The sequence below is a fragment of the Amphiura filiformis genome, chromosome 5 (genome assembly GCF_039555335.1).
Source record: "Amphiura filiformis chromosome 5, Afil_fr2py, whole genome shotgun sequence".
Lineage (NCBI taxonomy): Eukaryota > Metazoa > Echinodermata > Ophiuroidea > Amphilepidida > Amphiuridae > Amphiura > Amphiura filiformis.
Window position 1 is genome coordinate 75,347,192 of NC_092632.1, and position 20,578 is coordinate 75,367,769.

The 20,578-nt window shown below is 34.3% G+C and overlaps 1 protein-coding gene and 1 non-coding gene across 2 annotated transcripts; both read right to left on the reverse strand.

The window, feature by feature from the left end:
- Positions 1–427: 427 nt before the first annotated feature.
- On the reverse strand, positions 428–616 carry LOC140153857 (U2 spliceosomal RNA). Its single transcript, XR_011859195.1, has one exon. It is a non-coding gene; the product is annotated as a U2 spliceosomal RNA (small nuclear RNA).
- Positions 617–1,439: 823 nt separating this feature from the next.
- Positions 1,440–19,810, reverse strand: LOC140153716 (lamin-A-like). The gene is made up of 9 exons (XM_072176540.1): positions 19,261–19,810; positions 12,626–12,701; positions 9,404–9,505; positions 8,970–9,140; positions 8,354–8,511; positions 6,807–7,005; positions 4,766–4,993; positions 4,006–4,101; positions 1,440–3,208 (listed from the first exon to the last, which is right to left on the reverse strand). The coding sequence occupies exons 1-9, from the start codon at positions 19,509–19,511 to the stop codon at positions 3,170–3,172; spliced, it is 1,320 nt and encodes a 439-aa protein (XP_072032641.1). The 5' UTR covers positions 19,512–19,810; the 3' UTR covers positions 1,440–3,169.
- Between the last annotated feature and the right edge of the window lie 768 nt (positions 19,811–20,578).

Below are 20,578 nucleotides of genomic sequence, written 5' to 3' on the forward strand. Positions count from 1 at the left end.
TTTCTAAACGTTTTACTTTATTTCAAAGACGCCCCATGAATGTGTGCTAAAAATCTACCCCAGCTTGCTAAAAATTGCTTCCCCCCTTTCGGCTGGCCACAACATTCTCGATCAATCCGATCCCAGCTTGCTAAAAATTGCCCCCCCCCTTTCGGCTGGCCACAACATTCTTGACCTACCATTTTACCCCAGGGCTCATGCATGATTATTGTATTGTCCCTAAGGTATAAACTTCGTGCTTGTCTGCAAATTGTGTGTCCTTTATAGCGATATTTGTTTGCTGGAGACAGTTTCTTCTTGAAACTTCTTTTTGGCTTCAACTGTCACTTTTAGATTGTACAAAAGTTTGGTTATTTGCGTAAATAGATCTGGATCATTCGATCAATCTGAGCCTTAAGAAATCGATTTGTTTCTGTCTTTTTATTTCTTTATTTGAGCCCTCCTGGAAGTAGTGCAATACCAAGAAAACTCGTGGTAGGAAGAGGCAAGCCTCTTTATCCCACCTTGGATGCAAAAATCAGAAGATATCATAAAGTGCCGTAGCACTAACGCCAGATATCACTCTGAGCGAGAACAGATACTACATCCGATCAAAGCCATTCGGCCATGAAGCGATGCTGAAAACTCTCTATCTTGATTAGTTGTGTCAATTATAGATTCCATATGTAATGGTGTTAGTTTATTTTCAATCACTCGTAGTCGTAGGAAACATTTGAAATGCGTTGGTAATATTCACCGATTAATAAAATACATAAAACTGACATACAAACGTCTGCTCAACGTTATGGAGGCAGAATAGTATTGCGGGCGCTATACTTTAAACCTACTATTTCTGTTAAGGACGCAGACCATCTTATCATTTTGGATAACTTTATAGATCAAGTTTTTGTTATTAAAACGTGTTAAAAAGCGATGCCGCTATTTTAACACCAAAACCAGCATTAAAAAACTGTTTCGTTAGCAGTAATTCGGAGAGGGCCTACTTTTCTTGTAAAATCGAATTGTATAATTTCATATCCATTTAAGCGATCAATAAGCTAGCATATTTCATTTTAATCACAACATGCCAACCTCACGAAGATCATGGTTCCTATGGACAACTTATTGTCTCCAGTAAGCATATATTTTTAACCGGATCTCATTACCGTTGCACCTTTTGAGCAGTGATTTGGTGTGCTGCGTCCTTAACACGGTTAAAAGTTTGCTTGAATCAGATATCGGATGGGGCGGGCGGGCGGTGGACAACTTATTTCTCAAAGCTGACAAGCAAAATAGATCAAAACGTAATACGTCCTAATTTTTAACAAATTCTCTGTGAACATGGTGAAGTGCAAACGCTAGAAGGCGCAGGGACTCAAATGGCCAATTTTCGTCACGGGCCGTCGTCGCACGTACCTGCAAACATAATAAAGTCTTAAATAAAGGCTCAAAGTAAGGAATGATTTGTTTGACAAGTTTATTTCAAATGCTATCACGTACACTAGAGTCAGTGTATACATATACAAGAAATAAACAACAAATTTAAGAAGAAAATGGACAGTAATTACCCATCACTATCTATGTTTTTGTTTCCCTCTATTTAGAAAAGAATGATAACCTGAAGATGCACTCCGCTGTCAATACCCTTAAAAGTATCATGCTACGCGCGCGCGAAGCAGATATCATAAAAAAGAGGGGAAAAAACAACAACAAAACAAATACACGATTTAACAAATAATGTACTTAACTTACTGGCAATTGTTTTCACTGAAAGTACTTGCTATGTAAGCCAATACAGTCAGATTGTTTGACTGTTTGCAATATAAAATATTATCCCACAAATATGCAGTACTGTTTGATGAATTTTTCTGTGCAGCCGCTGCAACTTATAATTTATCATTAAACATGTTAAAAACAAGACTTCTATAATAAAAACAATGTAAAACAACAGTTATTATTTTCAAAGACAACATCGAAGAATCTCCTTTTGACAATTACAATTGTCAAGTACAATACCGTGACGGTGAAATCAAGGTATTTTATTATAAGCTTGGTGTAAAAAAGTGTTTATGTCCACATCGACGTTTGGCACATTGACTTGTATATTACAGAACCTATAGACCACTTGACATAATTGTTATCAACAAAGGCGAGGGACTGGTCTATCGATATGCTTAAACGACCCGTTACATGGTTCAATGGCTTTTTTGTACTATATGAAATGTGGTGGGCGATTTAAAATGCACGTGCCCTGAGCAAACTACGATGCGTACGCACACTGCAGGGCAAAGAACAATGAAAATTGCCATAATTCTCGCGCATACCGCTGGGCAATGACGTCACATGTCAAGTGGTCTATAAAGAATATGTTGATCTATATTCTAAAATTATTTGACTTTGCAAAACTCATTTTTCGATCTATGTGTCTATCAATTTACTACATTGCTTCAAGCTTGTGTCTACATTTTAATTACTACAGACAGTGACATGACTATCATTATCATATACTAGTATCAGGCTATTCCAGTTGAAATCCCACACCCCCATGGTAGATATGACCTTATAATCTCCACACAGGGGGTGTAGATTTCAAATAGAATCATCCATTCAGGTAGCCCCATTTGAAATTCACACCCCCTGTGTGGAAAATGAAGGTCAAGTCTTCCATAGGGGGTGTATGGATTTTAACTGTAATAGCCCATTTTGTCGTGATTTCTGCATACTGACGAATACCAGGGTTCTATGAACCGTCCATATAAAACCTGTGAAGTACCTGCGCGATTCGCCAAGCGCGGTTAGCGATAATGGCAACGCGACGTTGTAAAGCAATCAAAGTTGATACAGTCGCCCTTTATAGTCATTGTGAAACAACTTGAAAGACCAATTTATAGTTATCGCAGATTTGTCAGTATGTGGTGATCGCGACGAAAGTTTTATTCCCTCCTTTGTCAAATTAACATTTAATATCAAAATACGTTTCCTGAGAAGTGCTGTTACCATGTACCACAAGTCCACAACCTTGAAAACACCAACAATAACCATTTTAACAACAACACGTACGCTACCGTCCTTAAGTATACCATATACTACAAGTTAAGTTATCAATATACATCACTCTCTAATTATCTTTTCTATCTTTGCCACATCCGCTTCGTCCCAGTGTCACTTGTCAATTTCAGGTTCTTTTCCTTCACATAATTTTACATCTTGAGCCTTCATCACCGTCCACCTGGATGTAAAAGGGTAAAAAGGAGACACACAATGAGATAAAGACGTTAAGGACGTAACACCTTCTATTATATTTGTACAGGCTGTATCCGTCAAAATGACTGCTCTCCGTCCATTTTTGGTGTTTTGAAAACCACGCCTCTTCAAAACGTGCCATTGGGTCCACTTCAGAACAGAATGTTCAATATAAAGTATGAAGTATAGAGTCTGGTCATTATTAGTTGATCCAATGGGGTTTGGAAGAGAGCTGAAGAGACGGGCGCGGGCTTTTCAACAAGTTCAAGACACCAAAACCCGAATGGAGAGCAATCATTTTGATACAGCCTGGATCAGCCGTGAAGAACTATATAACGTAGAATAGCAAGCATATTATGTGCTTCTAAACGAGGTACTTTTTGACGAAAGAAACGAAAGGGTAATACCCTCCACAAACACAATTACAATAGATTGGCTTTACAATAATTCGTGTTTGTACAGCTACCTATATCAATAATAGTTGTTCAAACTCCAAATAATGTTTTTGTGGAGAGTGTCTGCCTCTCGTCTCTTTCGTCAAACAACCATCGTTTAGAAGCATTATATATGCTTGTAGACAAGTTTTTACGGTATATACCTTCGAGAGCGAGAGCCCTACATCATGTTTATTGTTTAGTGCAATTTAAAGGTGAGAGTCCATCATGGTGCATTTGTGTATCCCCTTCCAAATCTGGCGGAATAAACGCTTTCTTGTGAGTCTGGAGTCGTAGAAGAAAAATTCTCACAAGTTTATATATTATACTTATAATACTCTCAACTTACATCCTCATAGCCATCAGGACTATCTGTGTCTGCATAACCAGTGACCTCTTCGTAATTAGCTGATGATTCACGTTGGACCAAACGTGTTGCCATTACCTGCAAGAAAGTGGTGAAAACGATATGATTGAACAATGCCAATATGCTGTGTGATTGCCTTTCACTTCACTATTTCACAATAGTCTTACAATAATACTTGTTTGTATTCGCTTGTATCGGTAATTTATTTGCTCAAACTCCATAATGTTATAATTTTTGTTTATGGAGGGCGCCTGAACTAATTTAGCTTTCATCAAAAACACTCTATATGCTTGTAGACGAGGTTTTACGGTATATATCTACGGTGTTCCGAAACTCAGTTCTTTCATATCTATGGTCTGTCAAATCAGGACCAAAGGAATTCTAGTCCTTCCGACCTTGTGATAGGAGTACATGGATCTATGTTGGAATCACGGCTAGGAATGGATTTGCAATATATCAACTAGCTCCGCAGGCCGTAGCTACAAGACTCTGCCCGATTCAGGCAAGTGAGGCAGTTGCATTGTAGTTTGTCGTTTGTAGAAAGAAGATAAAGGAATACTTTCTCGTCGTTAATATCGATAATAATTTCTATTAATATGCGAAATGTTGCTGCATTTCGATACCGTTTAATTTGCAAAGTTGATTCTTCAGGGACGCTCACACGATGCTCTTGATCATATTCAAGGGCAGCCAGAGCGTTTGTCTTACTACAACTTAAGCATTATGCAACCATGGTAATTACCTCTCCCGATCCATCCACAAGCTTAGTCTCCATATGATCTCCACTCCCCCAGCTTTCTTCTGATCTGAATACAAGATGATTTGGAGGATTGTGTGAACGACCAGCACCTGATGCCCATATGGTCACTTCTTTATCTTTCTTGAGAACGTACTTGGATGGAAATTTATAGGAGACTTCTTCATCATCGTCCACTGTACGCTTCACGTGCCATCCACCCATGGATTGATCCTACGAAAATGGGAAACCAATTATTAGTATAAGTAATAGGCTTTCTCGACGGGAACTTATAATAAGTTGTAGTATTTATACGCCGTCAGTTATCACAGTGCTGTGCAGTCAGGTGGCGCTGTTAGTAGCTGATCATAGATGTGCGGAAGGAAGTAGTTTCCACAATCCCTGTTGAGAGTGTTAGATACGAAAGAGGGGGCAGGCTAACACTCTCAACAGGGCTTGTGGAAACTACTAACAGCGCCACCTACGTCAGCTACCAACAGGAAGCAACAGACGTTTAAGGTCAAAGCTGGTCATTCAATTTGAGAAAGTGTTGTGTTAAAGCACGAAACGTCATTGAGGTATGTCAACATGACCTATTTTATACTGGATTTGTTTTAGGACTATGTAAATAATTTCAATGGACAATCCTAATGAATCTATTTGCGTATTACTTAAGTTATTTCTTTAAAAAAAGAGGTAGCAAATAGTTTACAAGGTTTAAGGACATATTGAAATACACCGGTAATGGACACTATCATGAGAAGAGCAAGTAAATGAACCCCAAAGGTGACGGGTGTATTGCAGTTGCAATAGATCATAGATAGGCAGAGAACGAAGAACGTGCATTTGGACGAATGAAAGCAGAGCTCACGGTCCACAAGGAAACATACCACTGTAAAGTTTTTCTTCTTCAAAGAACAAGTAAAAAGGTAAAGGTATCGTTGAGGGTTGAGGACCAGAAAGCCATAACTCACAATAGTTTTCAATGTGAGTTAAAGGCTTTCTGGTTCTCAACCCTCGAAATATATCGTCACTGGGCGGGAAAAAAATCATATGTACTTTTTGCCCTTGAACATGGATGAAGCAAACCATTAAATATAAAATCTACACCTACAAGGTTTTATCCATTTTCAAGGGCCAAAAGTAAATATGAGATGTTCCCTGCATGGACTTTTCGCCCTTGAACATGGATGAAACAACCTCTTCAATATGAGGCTACGCCTACAAAGCTTTATCCATGTTCAATGGCCAAAAGTACATGAGGTTTTTCCCGCCCAGTGACGATATTCAAATATCAAAATGGAAAAAGATAGAGGGAAAAGTCGGCAGCTCAAAAATTTAATAGTAGCCCAGCAAACACAAAACGTTTTCGACATCATTCGCAAATGGTTATAAAAGGTTGTCAGAAAACGTTTAAATGTCGGGTTATATAAAGGGTATATTAAGAGTATAAAACGTTTTCATAACCTTAAAAAACATTTTTGATAATCTAGTGCTCAGCAAACAAAAATGTTTTACCGAAAACGTTTAAATGTCGGGTTATATAAAGGGTATAAAACGTTTTAATAACATTCCAAAAACATTCTTGAAAACTTGATACAAAACATTCTAAACAAAATGTTATTTTGGGGTTGAAAAATATTTTGTGAAAAATGTTTGCCCAAAATATTTTCAATAACGTTTTAAAAACGTTTTCATGACCTTTATATAACCCGACATTTAAATGTTATTAAAAGGTTTTGAAAAAACATTTTAAGAACATTTCTGTGTTTGCTGGGTTCAAACATTTTAACATAATGTTATTTAAGTATTGACACAATATTTGGCAAAATGTTTGCAAAAATAGTTTGCAATAACATTTTTTGAAAACATTTAAAAATATTGTTGTAGTGTGTTTTTATACAAAACGTTTTAAAACGTTATCATGACCTTTATATAACCCGACATTTTAATGTTATTAAAACGTTTTTACCTAAACCAAAAGCCAAAAATAACTCATATAAAACGTTTTAAAACGTTTTTGTGTTTGCTGGGAGCCTATACTCACATCATCAGCATTATTGTGGAGTTTGATAAAATCACCATCTGGATCAGCATCTATAATTGATACAAGTCCTGTACTACTCGAACTGGAAATGGTATCCATCACCGCTTCACGTCGACGCTTGGCTTTCATAGCTTTGGTAGTTTCAAGAACACGTCGACGTTTTTTCGCGAGTGTGTTTGGAGTTAGGTCGACATTTAACCTGTGAACAATGAGGAATTTAGTATCACTGATAGCCAGAATGGAGTCAAGTGACTCTATAAGTGGAGTAAACTAGCACTGACTCTCCAAAGGAGTCACCTGATTATCACAGGAGAGTCAGTCGACTCTACCAGTGGGGTCAATTTGACTCTACATTCAGAGTCGTCGACGGAGTCAAGAAATGTATGACTCTTCATGGGAGTCAAATGACTCCCAATATGGAGTCATTTTAGACATAGAGTCGCAGAGTGGCTGGACTCTACTTTTAGAGTCACCTAGACTCCAGTTTGGCTTTCAGTGTTGTATCAAACATAGAGTCATGTTATCAGGAGAGAAACTGGCATATTACGTTTAATTCAAGAAATGGGCTATTCCATTTAAAATCCACACTACCCCTGTGAAAGATTTAGCTAAAGTCCTCCACAGACGGAGTATAAGTTTCAAATAAAACCAGACAGTTGGGTAACTTCCATTTGAAATACTCACTCCAGTTGTGGAAGATATAGGTAATAACCATAATACAGGGGTAGTATGGGTTTCAAAATGATTAACCCTAACCAATTAAATTTGAAAAATATACTCCCTCTGTGGATGATATTTCCAAAATCTTCCACAGTGGTAGTGTGGATTTCAACTGGAATAGCTATAAACTGATATATGGACAATTGTTATGGGACATAGATGCAGAATATTTATGATATCGACAAACAATATGAAAAAAAGTCACAAAGAAACTGACATTTTTCAATGATATTGATTTCAATACACTTGAATAACAAGTCTGTTTCAGAGCCAGCAATTAGCGTGATCAATGATTTTATATGATGTCCAACGCAGAATGTAATACATTACAATAGAATAATTATTATCAGTATTAGATCATGTAGATCGACACTGAAACTAATTAAAGTCATAATGTACGATCTTATAATATGAATTTGGTTAATTTTTTTCAAACCTGATTTTTTTGCATATTTGTATTCAAATGTTTACACATGTCACAACTTGTACCTAAATGGAATCAGCCAAATTTGTTGTGTTTGTAGGTAAACAGAGTAAAGTTCGACATAAAGTCATAATTCAAGAAATTATGACTTTATGTCCGCCCATAGAACTGCGTGTTAAACGGCCAAAATAACAAGCAGTGTTTCTTTCACGTTACCTCGTTATTTCAGCTCAAAATGGACAGAAACCATTCCCGATCATTATTACTAGTATTATTTCAGCATTTTGAGTATATAATGACAAATTTAAAATTTGAAGGAAATCGTACATTAAGCCTTTAATGACTGATTGCCTCCTTTTCATTTTCTCTGTAGATGTGTAAGATGCAATATGTGCACACTTACCTGAGCTCTTCAGCTTCTAGAAGCTTCCTGTATTCAGCAATTTCACGTTCCAAAGAGTCTCTCTGACCCCTCAATGCAGCTAACTGTTGCCGGTGCAAATCCCTCTCTTTTTCCAGTTGCATCTCTAAATCTTTGATGCGCACAACCAGTCGAGATTTCTGTTATCAGATAAAACAGAGCTTTGTCAGTTTACAAGTCATAATTGCATCATATTTCAGGTATCTGAATATTAATATTTGTTTCTACATAATTTTTTTAAAAGATGATAACAATTTAGTTATTGTACATAATTCATACCACTAAGCATGGGAATTATTGTTTAAAGTTTCAGTGTTGAACACGGTAACACTTTTAAGTGTATTCGATTGTGCAATTATATTATGCAGAAGTACTGTACAATAACAATCACGGTCTTGTCAGCTTTAATTACCTAAGTATATGCAGGACCAAGAATTGAGCCTTGAGGAATACCACAATCCAGGGTCTTAAATTCCACTTGTAATAATTGTTTTTGTTGTTGACGTTGTTTTATATATATATATTTCACATTATAATAATATGATATATATAATATAATATAATACATCTTAACACTTTTTCAGTTTAGTGCACCTACCTCGCTGGAGAATTGGCTTTCCAAATTCAGTCGAAGCTGGTCCATGTCATACTTGTGCTGTTCGCGTAAATCGCGGCGTAACTTTTCCAGCTTTTCTTCATATTCCATACGTATCCGTGCCGAAATCTTGTCGATATCTAGGGTGTGACCGGCTAGTAATTTCCTCAATTCCTGGAAGCAAAAGGCGTAAGAATTTATCAATTTGAACTTCAATATAGAGGGCGTACTATCACTGTGGCCTACTATTATCGTAGAGCTCTACAACCTAAAAGCGATGCCACTGACGTTTTATAAATATCTCAATGAATATTCTCTTACCTGATTCAAAGTTGAATTAAAAGACATTTTTGTTATTCTTTTCTAAAAATGTAATTCTACTAATATTACATTTTCAAAACATAGTTCCCCGAAATATTTATTGCTAAAGGATTTACCTCTCTAACTTCTTTCAAATCTTTGTCTTTGAATAACAGTTGCTGGTTGAGTTTGTCGACGCGTTTCTCCAAGTCGGCCTTCAATATTCTCTTCTCTTCTGACTGCAGAGAGTAAATGGTTAATACACAAGTTACATGATATAGCAATTCAGTGCCTGCATAATAAATGTATTTATTATAATAAATTGTATTTTTAATACAACAAAATATATATTCGTTTGTGTGTATTAATGCATTTGCTTTATTGCATGTTATTTTTTTTAATTGTAAAAAAATGTACCTGCATGTTTGTGTGTATTTTATGCATTTACTGTATTGCATGTCATGTTTTTTATTGTACTAGTACATGTACCGCATGCATGAAAATACAACGGTGTGCATTGGTTTTGGTGAGCGAAATTGCGTTTCAGTTTTGATTCTATTTATTTATTTATTTATTTATGTATTTATTTATTTATTTATTTATTTATTTATTTATTTATTTATTTATTTATTTATTTATTTATTTATTTATTTATTTATTTATTAATTATTTTATTATTATTATTATTATTATTATTATTATTATTATTATTATTATTATTATTATTATTAGTGTTTATAGTGTTATTATTATTATTAATTTTCAGTGCTTATTTATATATGGTATCATTTCGCATTTTGTAATAATTATATTCACACTTGGACTTGTGCAATGTACATGCACAAGTATAATGTACATAATATAATGCAAAATACAGCGGTCTAATTTTATTAAAGAATTATATAGCGTCATATGGATTAATAGGTCAAGGCGAAGTGCACTGAGGCTCAAATAGACTATAGCTTCTCCGCCTGGTCAACAATTTAATAGCAAAAAGAAGCAAGTTGAACTTGGTGTCTGTCCATTAATAAACCAAGGTCATACTAAATTGTATGGCAACATGATTAAATGAGGCGGATGTCGGCATTTTCCGATTTTGTTGTTGTAAATATAGATAAACTTAATTATCTGCTCTTTATATGCACCTTTTTTCATGAAACTGACTGTAAAATGCGCCTTTAATCCATGTTCTTAATTAAAAAATTTAATCCGTGTTCAAATAGTGTATTCTCTTTATTCTTTATTGCTGCCGCGATGTAACAAATCGCAATGTTCAAATTTCCGACATGAGACTTAGGTACTCGGCGTTGGTGTAAAGTTTGCTCACACATTACATGAATCAAAATGCGCGCAAATTCGAGCGAGAATAATATGTGTTACTTCTGGTTTACGCGCCCACGTGTGTATATTCTATTCAGTGAAAAGTACAGCAAGGTTTATGAGAGTGTCAAAATATTGGACAAAGACACATTTGAATGAAAGCAAATATTTCATGTGGTATTTTTCTTTTAAAGCGAGTCCCGGTGACGGCATCTGTTTTCATGGTTTTTTCTTTTGATGCTCAATATGGGTTTTGATATTTACACATGAGATTCATTGAAAAGTTGATTAATGTTAATTCCAATTATGTGAGTGCATAATTCGTGCATAAACTATATATTGCTTGAATACCTAAATATAATAAGTTTTCATACATTTTCAATACATGTTGAAAAGTTGATTCAATATATAAATATATTATGTTAAATGTTGACAATTAAAAGAATTGTTTAAATATTTGCCAAAAATGTTTACAGTATATCTTTTTGACATCATGAAGAAAGTTTTTCTGATACGAGGGGCAGTCAGTATGTTTTAAGAGTTGTCTCGTGACGTCATTTATGGATTGTTTTCATGGCATTTCTCAATGATTACATAAATATTGTACCTTTGTCTTTCATACAACACATGTAAAAATTATATCATACACATGATTACGTAACAGCATTAGCATAAAATCAATAGTCTAGGGACACTGCCAAATCACGCAAAAAAGCGGGCCTTTTAAATTACAGAAAATACACGTGTTTACAATGTCCGAGAACAGCAAAAGTATAAGGTGCATATGGCTAGTTTTGGGCAGGAATAAACAGTAGGTCCTCAGTTTGCATTTGGTAAAATATGAGACTTGTCATTAAACTTTGGTGGAAATGGGACGTCTGGAAACTTCAACAACTTTAGGGCTTGAATGGAAGCGAAATTATTCTGCAAAAATGGCGAAAATGAAAAAGCAGTTATTACAAATGACATCAATTATCTCCAAAATTAAACATACTAAAATATAATGACTGGTCACGTTTGAGAGCTGGTACTCAGTGCGATGATAACTGGTGCAAATCAAACAACAATCTGCGCATGCGTAGGTGGGATGACCGATACAATATGGTGGAAATGCACGAAAATTGCAAAATTCCATGTAAATAGGGCCTAAAATATTACAAAATGCTATGAAAATTGTAATTTAAATATTCATATGAATTTTTATGGATGATCTCAACCTGAAATGAACAGAAAAGTTTAAAAAATTAATTTCTCATTCAAACGATGGTCTCTCTCTTTGTACCACTACTTTTTGTATAAATGTAACAATGGTAGAATAACAGTTATATTTTAATCACGGATTCAAATGTTTTCTAGGGAGACTCCCGTTTAAATGTTTAGAGATTAGTCAACAGAACTGGTAAAAAACCTTAAATTTCCACGTTTGCTATTTTTGGCAATATCAAGATTTTTAAAGAAAGAAAAGCCTTGTTTTTGTCAAAAATAAGACATATTTGACCACGCATTTTAAATAAACTAATACCTTTCCAGCCCAACAAACATGGTTTAATAAACTGGTAGTATGTGTTCTAATACTGTTCCAAACGGCAGCATTCTCCATTCTTTAATTCCCGAGAAAATATAGAAAATACAACAATACCTCATTTCGGCCTCTTATTTCCCTTAACAAAAACGACTCAATTTCACCAGGTGACTCTAGACCATTGATTTTATGCTAATGCTGTTACGTAATCATGTGTGTGATATAATTTTTACATGTGTTGTTTGAAAGACAAAGGTACAGTGTTTATGTAATCATTGAGAAATGCCATGAAAACGATCCACAAATGACGTCACGAGTCAACTCTTAAAACATACTGACTGCCCCTCGTATGTATGCCTAATTTTTTTTTTTTTAAACCTTCTAAAAATATTTAGATAATCCAACATTTAAGAATTATTTAACAGATTAAAGATAGTTTGTGTTTGCTGGGTACTTTCCATTTAATTTGGAGACTGACTATAATAATCAGGATATATTGAGATGTTGACGTACGTACCTGGAATGATAGCGTCGCTTCAAGGTCTTGTATCCTCTCTCTTGCCGCCGCTAATTCCTTCTCAAGCTTGGCGATTCTGTGTAAAAAATCGGCAACAACATCATCAACAACAACAGTTTGATTTCTATTGTGATGATCTAAAACTCTAATTTGAAGACATCTGAGTTTTAAAAAATGTTGCTTCGTCAACAAGGAATAGAACATTCATCTTAATCATGTTTATAAGAAAGGGTTTTTTTTTACTTTTTTACACAAGTCTCTACATACAAAAATGGCAGCCAGTAAAAAAAATTCACTGACCATCCATTTATCTTAATATTTATCTTATTTTAAAATACTCCAAGTGCATTTGTGACGTTGTTCGCTTGTGTGAGGGGTGGAAATGTGTCGGGGAATGTGTACCTTGAATAATTGCCCAAATTTCCAAGCTCCGATTTTCAAGTAAAATGCCCTTTCACGAGCACCCATTTTGGCTTGCACTAATTATTAAACGTGATTGCTTCAATTTGCTTCTCATGAATTTGAATTTCTTGCGTAATATATTTTATTTTAATTACCTATCTTTTGGCTTGGCGGGTGCTATAATTATACGCAAGATGAGTCAATAAGGGTCGCTACATACCCCGAGTATTCGATGTAGAAATTTCATGTAACATATCTACGTTATTTAATCTAGTCCCATTCTATTTCCAGAAATGTTATTAATGATCTTTCAATATTCATAGTTTTGAATATTATAAACCAAAAAGTATGACTTTGGTTATGTATAGATATTTCTTTTTAGAAACCAAGATAAGGTTTCACTATATAGGCTGTTAGTATTATAATTTAGAATTTCTCAGCAGAAGATTTTCTAATCTTTAAAGCAAGGTTAAAGTTTTATAACAAGGTTATTACTGGAAGCAGGTACCCTCTGTGCCCTTCGCCTTTCTATAATTTTGTAAGTTCTAACGAATGTTTGATGACGTAAATCAATAATATGTTTTGTAGAATATCGAGTAAAAATATATTATCGATTTTACGTCATCAAACATTCGTTAGAACTTAAACATTACTGGAAATAGAATGGGAATAGATTAAATAACGTAGATATGTTACATCAAAATATTTTACGTCGAATAAAAAGTCTGCAGAGTCGCTTTAGAGGACCTTTGCAGATCTCATAAATAAATGACACAAGTTCATTTATCTTCCTACCAATAAACATACTTAGGTGTCAGGCAAACGATCAATCATACTTCTTCTTATTTTATCCGGGGGAGACCTTTATGACCTACCTTTGACTTTGCAGCTATGCCAAAGTAATACTATTAAATATTGTCATCGTCATCGACACAGACCACAGAGACAGATTTACATAAAATTATCATTAACCGTGTCCGTGCTGACATCCACTTAATAATGACGTGTGAAATTAATTATTGAAATTGGACTTTGGTCATTTCACATTGACCTTAATAATAAGGAAAGTGTTCTTCTTGACGATATAATCTATAGAAATGCGTTTCAGTTGCACTTGCAAGTATAAACCAACCAGATAAAATACTTTTCCATAAAAGGATTGCAAGGATTCATGAACAAAAAGTTGCTGTGATCAACCCGGTATTCCAAACATCGGTACATAATTCCAATAGCGGTAAAATATTCGTAAAAAGATATATTCTAAAAAGTATCCGTGTATCCATCTAACTTCAGAAAAAGCGGCAAGTGGAACAGCGGATATTCGAAACAATGTTGCAACTGAGACGCATAGCCTAAGTACTGCAGATTTTAGCGAATCAATTGAGCCAACACTGAGCCTAAGGTGATACAAGCAACATAAGTGGGTCATTTAAGAAAAATGCGTTAATGTTTGACTTGTTATAATAATTTCAATAAGGAATAGTTTGCAATACCTGAGATGTTTTGTTGCCTACACTCATAGAAATGACTTGTTCGCCTTGTTGGCGCAATTCAAAAGGAGTAAGTTTGGACAACTCCAAAATAGTGTAAAAGTTGCAAAAACAAAATTCATTCTAGTTATCCGAACTTAAAAAATGCTAAAAAAAAAAAAAAAGTTCCGTCAACTAATCAACTTTGTTGGCATTACTTAAAAGTTGATGTAAGTCGTTGCGTCAACTTTTTAAGTAATGCCAACTTCTGAATTCAAGTTCAGGGAACTTAGAAAATAAACAAGGTTCAAAGAACCAATTAGTTGAGTTATTGTAATTCAACATGTAAGTTGATGTAACTCGTTCATATTAAGTTACTGGTACTTATTGTTTTGAGTTATTCCAATTTGGTACTTTGTTACTTAATTCACGTAATTGGATCATTTTCTGCACAATTAGCAGTATTCAAATATTTATTTTTGTAATCAGTGCAAAATTTTATATACCTTAGCACACCTCTAGAAAATTATGCTAACCTAGGCTAGTTTCATTTTCTGAGTTGTAACAACTCAATAAAGTAAGTGCAAATGAGTGCGACCAACATAATGATATCAAGTCAGCGTTACTCAAAATTGTACGCGTATGGCACAGAGGATGAATTAAGCACTTCCCAGCAAGTCTTGCGGTTAGCACAGCTGTGTGAGTGAACATGACACCACTGCCCGCCCACTGCATACACACGTGCATGGTTAAATTTGAATTTGGACAGATATATTTACAATAAAAACACCTTCAAAAAGTTGGTCGATTTCACATTTTATGTTATCTACAGAAGGTGTGAATTATCCTTCATGCATACATCACTTTAGATCTGAAATCGACCAAGTAATAATGACACACGGGCAATTCTAAAACAACATCTTTTGCACAGAGTTCAATGAGATTTGAAAAGTAAAGTGGCAGTTGAAACTCTAGTGATAACACTTTTACAGTGCATGATGGGGCTTCCTTAAATCATCCTCTGCGTATGGCATTACTCGGAAAGTTGACGCAACGACTTACATCAACTTACTGAGTAATGCCAACGAACAATTTCTATGAGTGTATCACTGAAACGGGTCAATACCCAATAGTCCTATTAGTTGCCGAGATTAGTTGCAACCTATTTTGCTGTGTTTAACAGTAGCCAAATATCCTAGCTAGTGCAAACTATTCTTTTTCTTGATTGCTATTACAAGACCAACAATTTGAGTCCATTTCATCAAAATCGGAGGAAATTTTTTTTTTCTGATTTAGACCCATGAGTAGCCCAAATGTTGACCTTCGACGGGACCTTCAACCTTTTGCTCATAACTCCGGAACGATAAGTCGTAGATATGTCAAACTATACATTTTCTGAATCCGTATGACGCGAGGAATATTTTGACCTCTGCATAATATATTTTGTTCTAATAAGTGACCCACAAGGAGAGTATGCCCATTGTGTTGCTTGTATCACCTTGGGCTCAATTGGGGCATCAAAATTGATTGATCTGCAGTATCAGTAATATATCGTAACTAGAACACTTTCCTTGTATCTAAATCGCAAACCATAAAGCAAATACAAGGTCAATGTGAAATGACCAAAGTCCAGCTCCAACAATCAATTTTAAACATGTCATTCATTGAGTGGAGGGTCAGTACATAGTCAGTACGGTAAATGCCGGGGTAAATAATAAAATTGTTAAGAAATTAAGTGTCATTTATCCGGAAGCCTATTCAGTCAATGGTAAAGAAATCATCAGCATTATATACAACAGGATATATGGCCTATATTTAGTATAGAGGCATGTTTGTGTTTTTTCTCAATGAATTTATACCACAGTGACCTTGAACTCAAAATCTTGTCTGTAATAATTACTTCCCTTATTCATTTACGTTCTCTGGCGTGCTGAGTGACTCCAGAGAAACATATGGTTAAGTGTAAGCGAGTTTATATATATTTTCTTGTGATTTTTGCCTTGGTGTCAATTACAATTTTAGCGGCGGGAACGATGTTTTTGTGGTTTTGAGGTATATACAATGTACAACGTGGCAGTATTATGCATTAATACTATGTGGAACATATTTTATGCAAAAACAACCAATAATGCTGACCATTACATTTCATGTTTACCAGCTAGGATTGTATCTTACCATTTCAAGGTTGAAGAGTTTGTCCCAAGAAAATAGAAAATGTAGTTTATTTCAAATTCCAAAGAAATTATTAACAATATCGAATATTTTTTAAAAGCCATCGCGGATTTTTCGGCAGTATCAAGTGAATTTTCAAGTTGAGCAAAAAATAAAGAAACAAACAAGAAATATTAACAATTATATCTACTGTAAAAAAAATTAAAATTTACTATCAAAATCCAAGTTAATAAAGCGCGTAAAAATTGTAATCCTAAACATAAAATAATAAAGTTACACTAAATAAGTTGAAGGACACCAATATCTTTACAATTAGTTTAGTATTGGCTTTGGTATAGAACTTTAAAAGGTTAATTGATACCCTGGAACCAAACTTTGTGACTTTGGTATTTTAGTAACCTTCTCATGCATGCAGCAAACCAAATAGCTTCATATATTGTATCAAACCTATGGATTACGTGTCCAAGTTACGAATTCATTAAATAGTTATTGTACGTATATTTTGAAAGTCATGGCCAACGGGAAAGTTTATTTTTTTCAAGTAAATCTGACCTGGAAAACAGTTCTCACACTATGGACCATAATGGCCTCATCCCAATGGCATAGTTCAATAACTTCAATTAAACAATCACAGTGCAAAATTTGACCTCAAGTTTCAGAGTATGAGTTTCTGTACCAAATTTTCAAAGGTCATTCAATGAATGTGCAAATGTATTGGGGTTAAAGAACTGTGCCTTGATAGACGAGCATGTTGTGGATCCTAGTGTCAATTTGCATGCACGTTTCAGTTTGACCTTCATCAAGTTATATTTTAATTTTAATATGATGTACTTGAAATTCAAACCATTGAATGATAAATCGATGTTTCGGCATCCTCCATGAGAAACATAAAATTGGGACATGTGCAACACGGATGTAAACCCTCGGGATAAAAAAAACAAACATGCTAAATTTAGTATTTGTTAAATGAGACATACTTTCAGCCAAAGAATGTGATATCTGTATGGAACATGTTGAACGTAGGCAACACACATACATTTATATTAAAATTTTACTTTTTTATTACAATATTATTAAATAGTAGTTAAATATTGTAAGTTTACATACATGCATAGCATATCATAATATTAATATTTCCCAAAAGAACTTGTAATATTAAATTAATAAAAAGGTGCGAAAAGTCTATATAACCAAGGTCAAAGGAGTGGTCATTTTCAAGTGGACAATGTCAATAATGACAATATATTATAGCGTGTTTTGGCCAATTATGAAGCTTCATGGGCCAATAGTGACCTAATTAGTTAACATTGTAAATTGTTTTGGTCAATCTTATTACGGTCAAATGATGATTAATAAAAATAATAAATTAAATGCATAAATAAACTTTCCTAATCATTTTTGTGCGAATTTGATATTGGATGTTTTTTGTATAGCTTATATAAAGAGCTCTTAGCTTATATGCAGAGATCATATCTATAAGTATCTATATATCTATCTATATATCTATGCAAAATGCGAACAGCAATCAATAGTGACAAATGTGTGTGAGGGGTGGGAATGGGTTGTGGTGTCAGGGTGTGGGTGTGCAATATATTGTATTTCAGTTATTATGTAGGTTAATAGTAGGCATATGACACGCGATGCGAGTTATATATTTAACAAGTGAATAGATGTTTCAAGTAACATATGGTGTTATTTGATTGATGGCTATTTCTGTTTATCAGATTAATAATATCTCTCGTATCGACTCCATCAATTCTATAAAGTGTGGTATATGCTTCATATTTTATTTGCATGTTTAATATTTTCGAAGAATTCTAAAAATGTAAAATTTAAATTTAACCATAGATATTTGTATTTACTGACATAATAAGGTTATCAAAATATTTTTATTGCAACATTGTGAATACACCACCTATAATTATATGTTTTGGGCGTTTTTATTCAACGTAGAGAATTAAAGCGAAAACTATGATTTGAGATGTATTTTATTCATGATACGTGATGGTATCTCATTTCAGCGTAAATCATATTAAAACCGTTTTATGATTTGCTAACATAAACGTGTTGTCTTTAGACAATGCAGAAAAATATGTTTAGCTAATCATTAAATATCATTCACAAGCATTTTAACTGCTCTTTCTGGGCGAAAACTATGATTTGATTTGTTAGGCATGATACGTGATGGTATCTCATTTCAGTTAGTGTGTCGTAAATTAAATTAACTCTTTTCTGATTTGACAACATAAACGTGTATCTTTAGACAATGTAGAAAAATATGTTTAGTTAATCATTCAATATCATTCACAAGCATTTTAGCTACTCTTTCTGTGCGAAAACTATGATTTGAGTTGTTTTGGCCTGAAACGTGGTGGTACTTATATGATTTGCGCGTCGTAAATTAAATTAACTCTTTTATGATTTGGCAACATAAACGTGTATCTTTAGACAATGCAGAAAAATATGTTTAGCTAATAAGTCAATATCATTCACAAGCATTTTAACTACTCTTTCTGTGCTAATTAACTAATTTGAAAGTAATTAATGACAAGTTTTTAATTACAAATGAACATTTACTAATTAGTTACTCACCTGCGTTTCAAATCATCTCTGCTGTCCGCTTGTGATTTATATTTTCCAAGTTCAATCTTCAGACGTGTATTTTCCTTATTAGCATCATCCAAAGATCCTCGTAATTCAGCAACATTCCGTTCAAACATGTCAATTACACTTGATATTTCTTCATAGGTAACTCCACCAGATCCAAGCTCTCGCTGGCGCATACGCTCAATATACACCTCCAGCTTGCAATTCAAACCTTGCAATTCCTTTTTTTCATTCATCTTGAATATAGGCGTTACCCGAATCTTTCGTAGAACTTTTCCTTTTTAATGTTGCAAATAATGTCTACTTATCAATATGTAAGTCCAATATGCAATGCGACCGTCAAGTTCGTTTCAAGATTCAATTTCAAAGGTACACTGTTCAGAGAAGCGACGCCGTTATACGCTAATTTGCGCACAGGGTGAGGCGATCTCGAATGAAATTCTGACCTAACCATTTGCTAATCACACAGCAGCAGCACCACGCGGTGTTTCCAGATTGATATTGAACTAGACCGTGGTTTAATATGTTAAGAATGAGGCTAAGCAATATTTATATTATTGTAATATATAAATAATGCTCCGGTTGCTAACAACAATGACAGGATGTGTAGAGAAAATAGTCAATCGTTTTATAATACAACATTTTCCATCTGGAGATTGCATTTTGTTGCTAGGCATAATCATGATCATCCTGAACAATATCCTGGATGCAGAATGGATAGGATATAGTACAATCATTTATTCACCCCTTTATATTAAAAATAATTCAATAATTTCCTTTTTTAACTATTAAAAGTACTTTATGAACATATTTTTTTCAAAATGTTTGACTATATGAAAATCTACATGGAAAAACTTTTTGTAGGGCTATGCATGAATTTATGATTAATCTGATGCACCTGATTTAATTCTAAATTTACTCAAGTTCAAAGGTCTTCAAACTGAAAAAAACTGCATATTTAAGTTGATCGTTCCTTTCCATTCTATTGATTTCTTTGGTGTTCAAGTTCATTTTCATACACACCTGTTGACCCATAACCATGTAGGCGTTTTGTGGAAAGCTACAACCGCATCCGCCTACGCCCGTCCTACTATAGTATGCCAAAAGTCTGGAATCGTGTGTAACCATGACTTCAAAATGCATGTTTTGCAGCGGTATTGTTTATATCAGGTCAATAAGAATGGCCGAAGCATGGTGAGCATTTCTCACCTAAGTAGCTCTATAATGAATGGATTGTGTTATAATCTGGTCGTTTATACAGCTTTATACCAACGGTAACTATGGTAACCACAATTTTGATAAA

What these genes read in the sequence shown, in the direction of transcription:
- LOC140153716 (XM_072176540.1), bottom strand. Translation starts at nt 19,511, where the DNA reads ATGAATGAAAAAAAGGAATTGCAAGGTTTGAATTGCAAGCTGGAGGTG. An exon ending in TCCACAATAATGCTGATGAT is followed by an intron (nt 4,994 to 6,806) that starts GTGAGTATAGGC and finishes CCATTTTCGTAG; the next exon opens with GATCAATCCATGGGTGGATG. An exon ending in TTGTGGATGGATCGGGAGAG is followed by an intron (nt 4,102 to 4,765) that starts GTAATTACCATG and finishes ACTTTCTTGCAG; the next exon opens with GTAATGGCAACACGTTTGGT.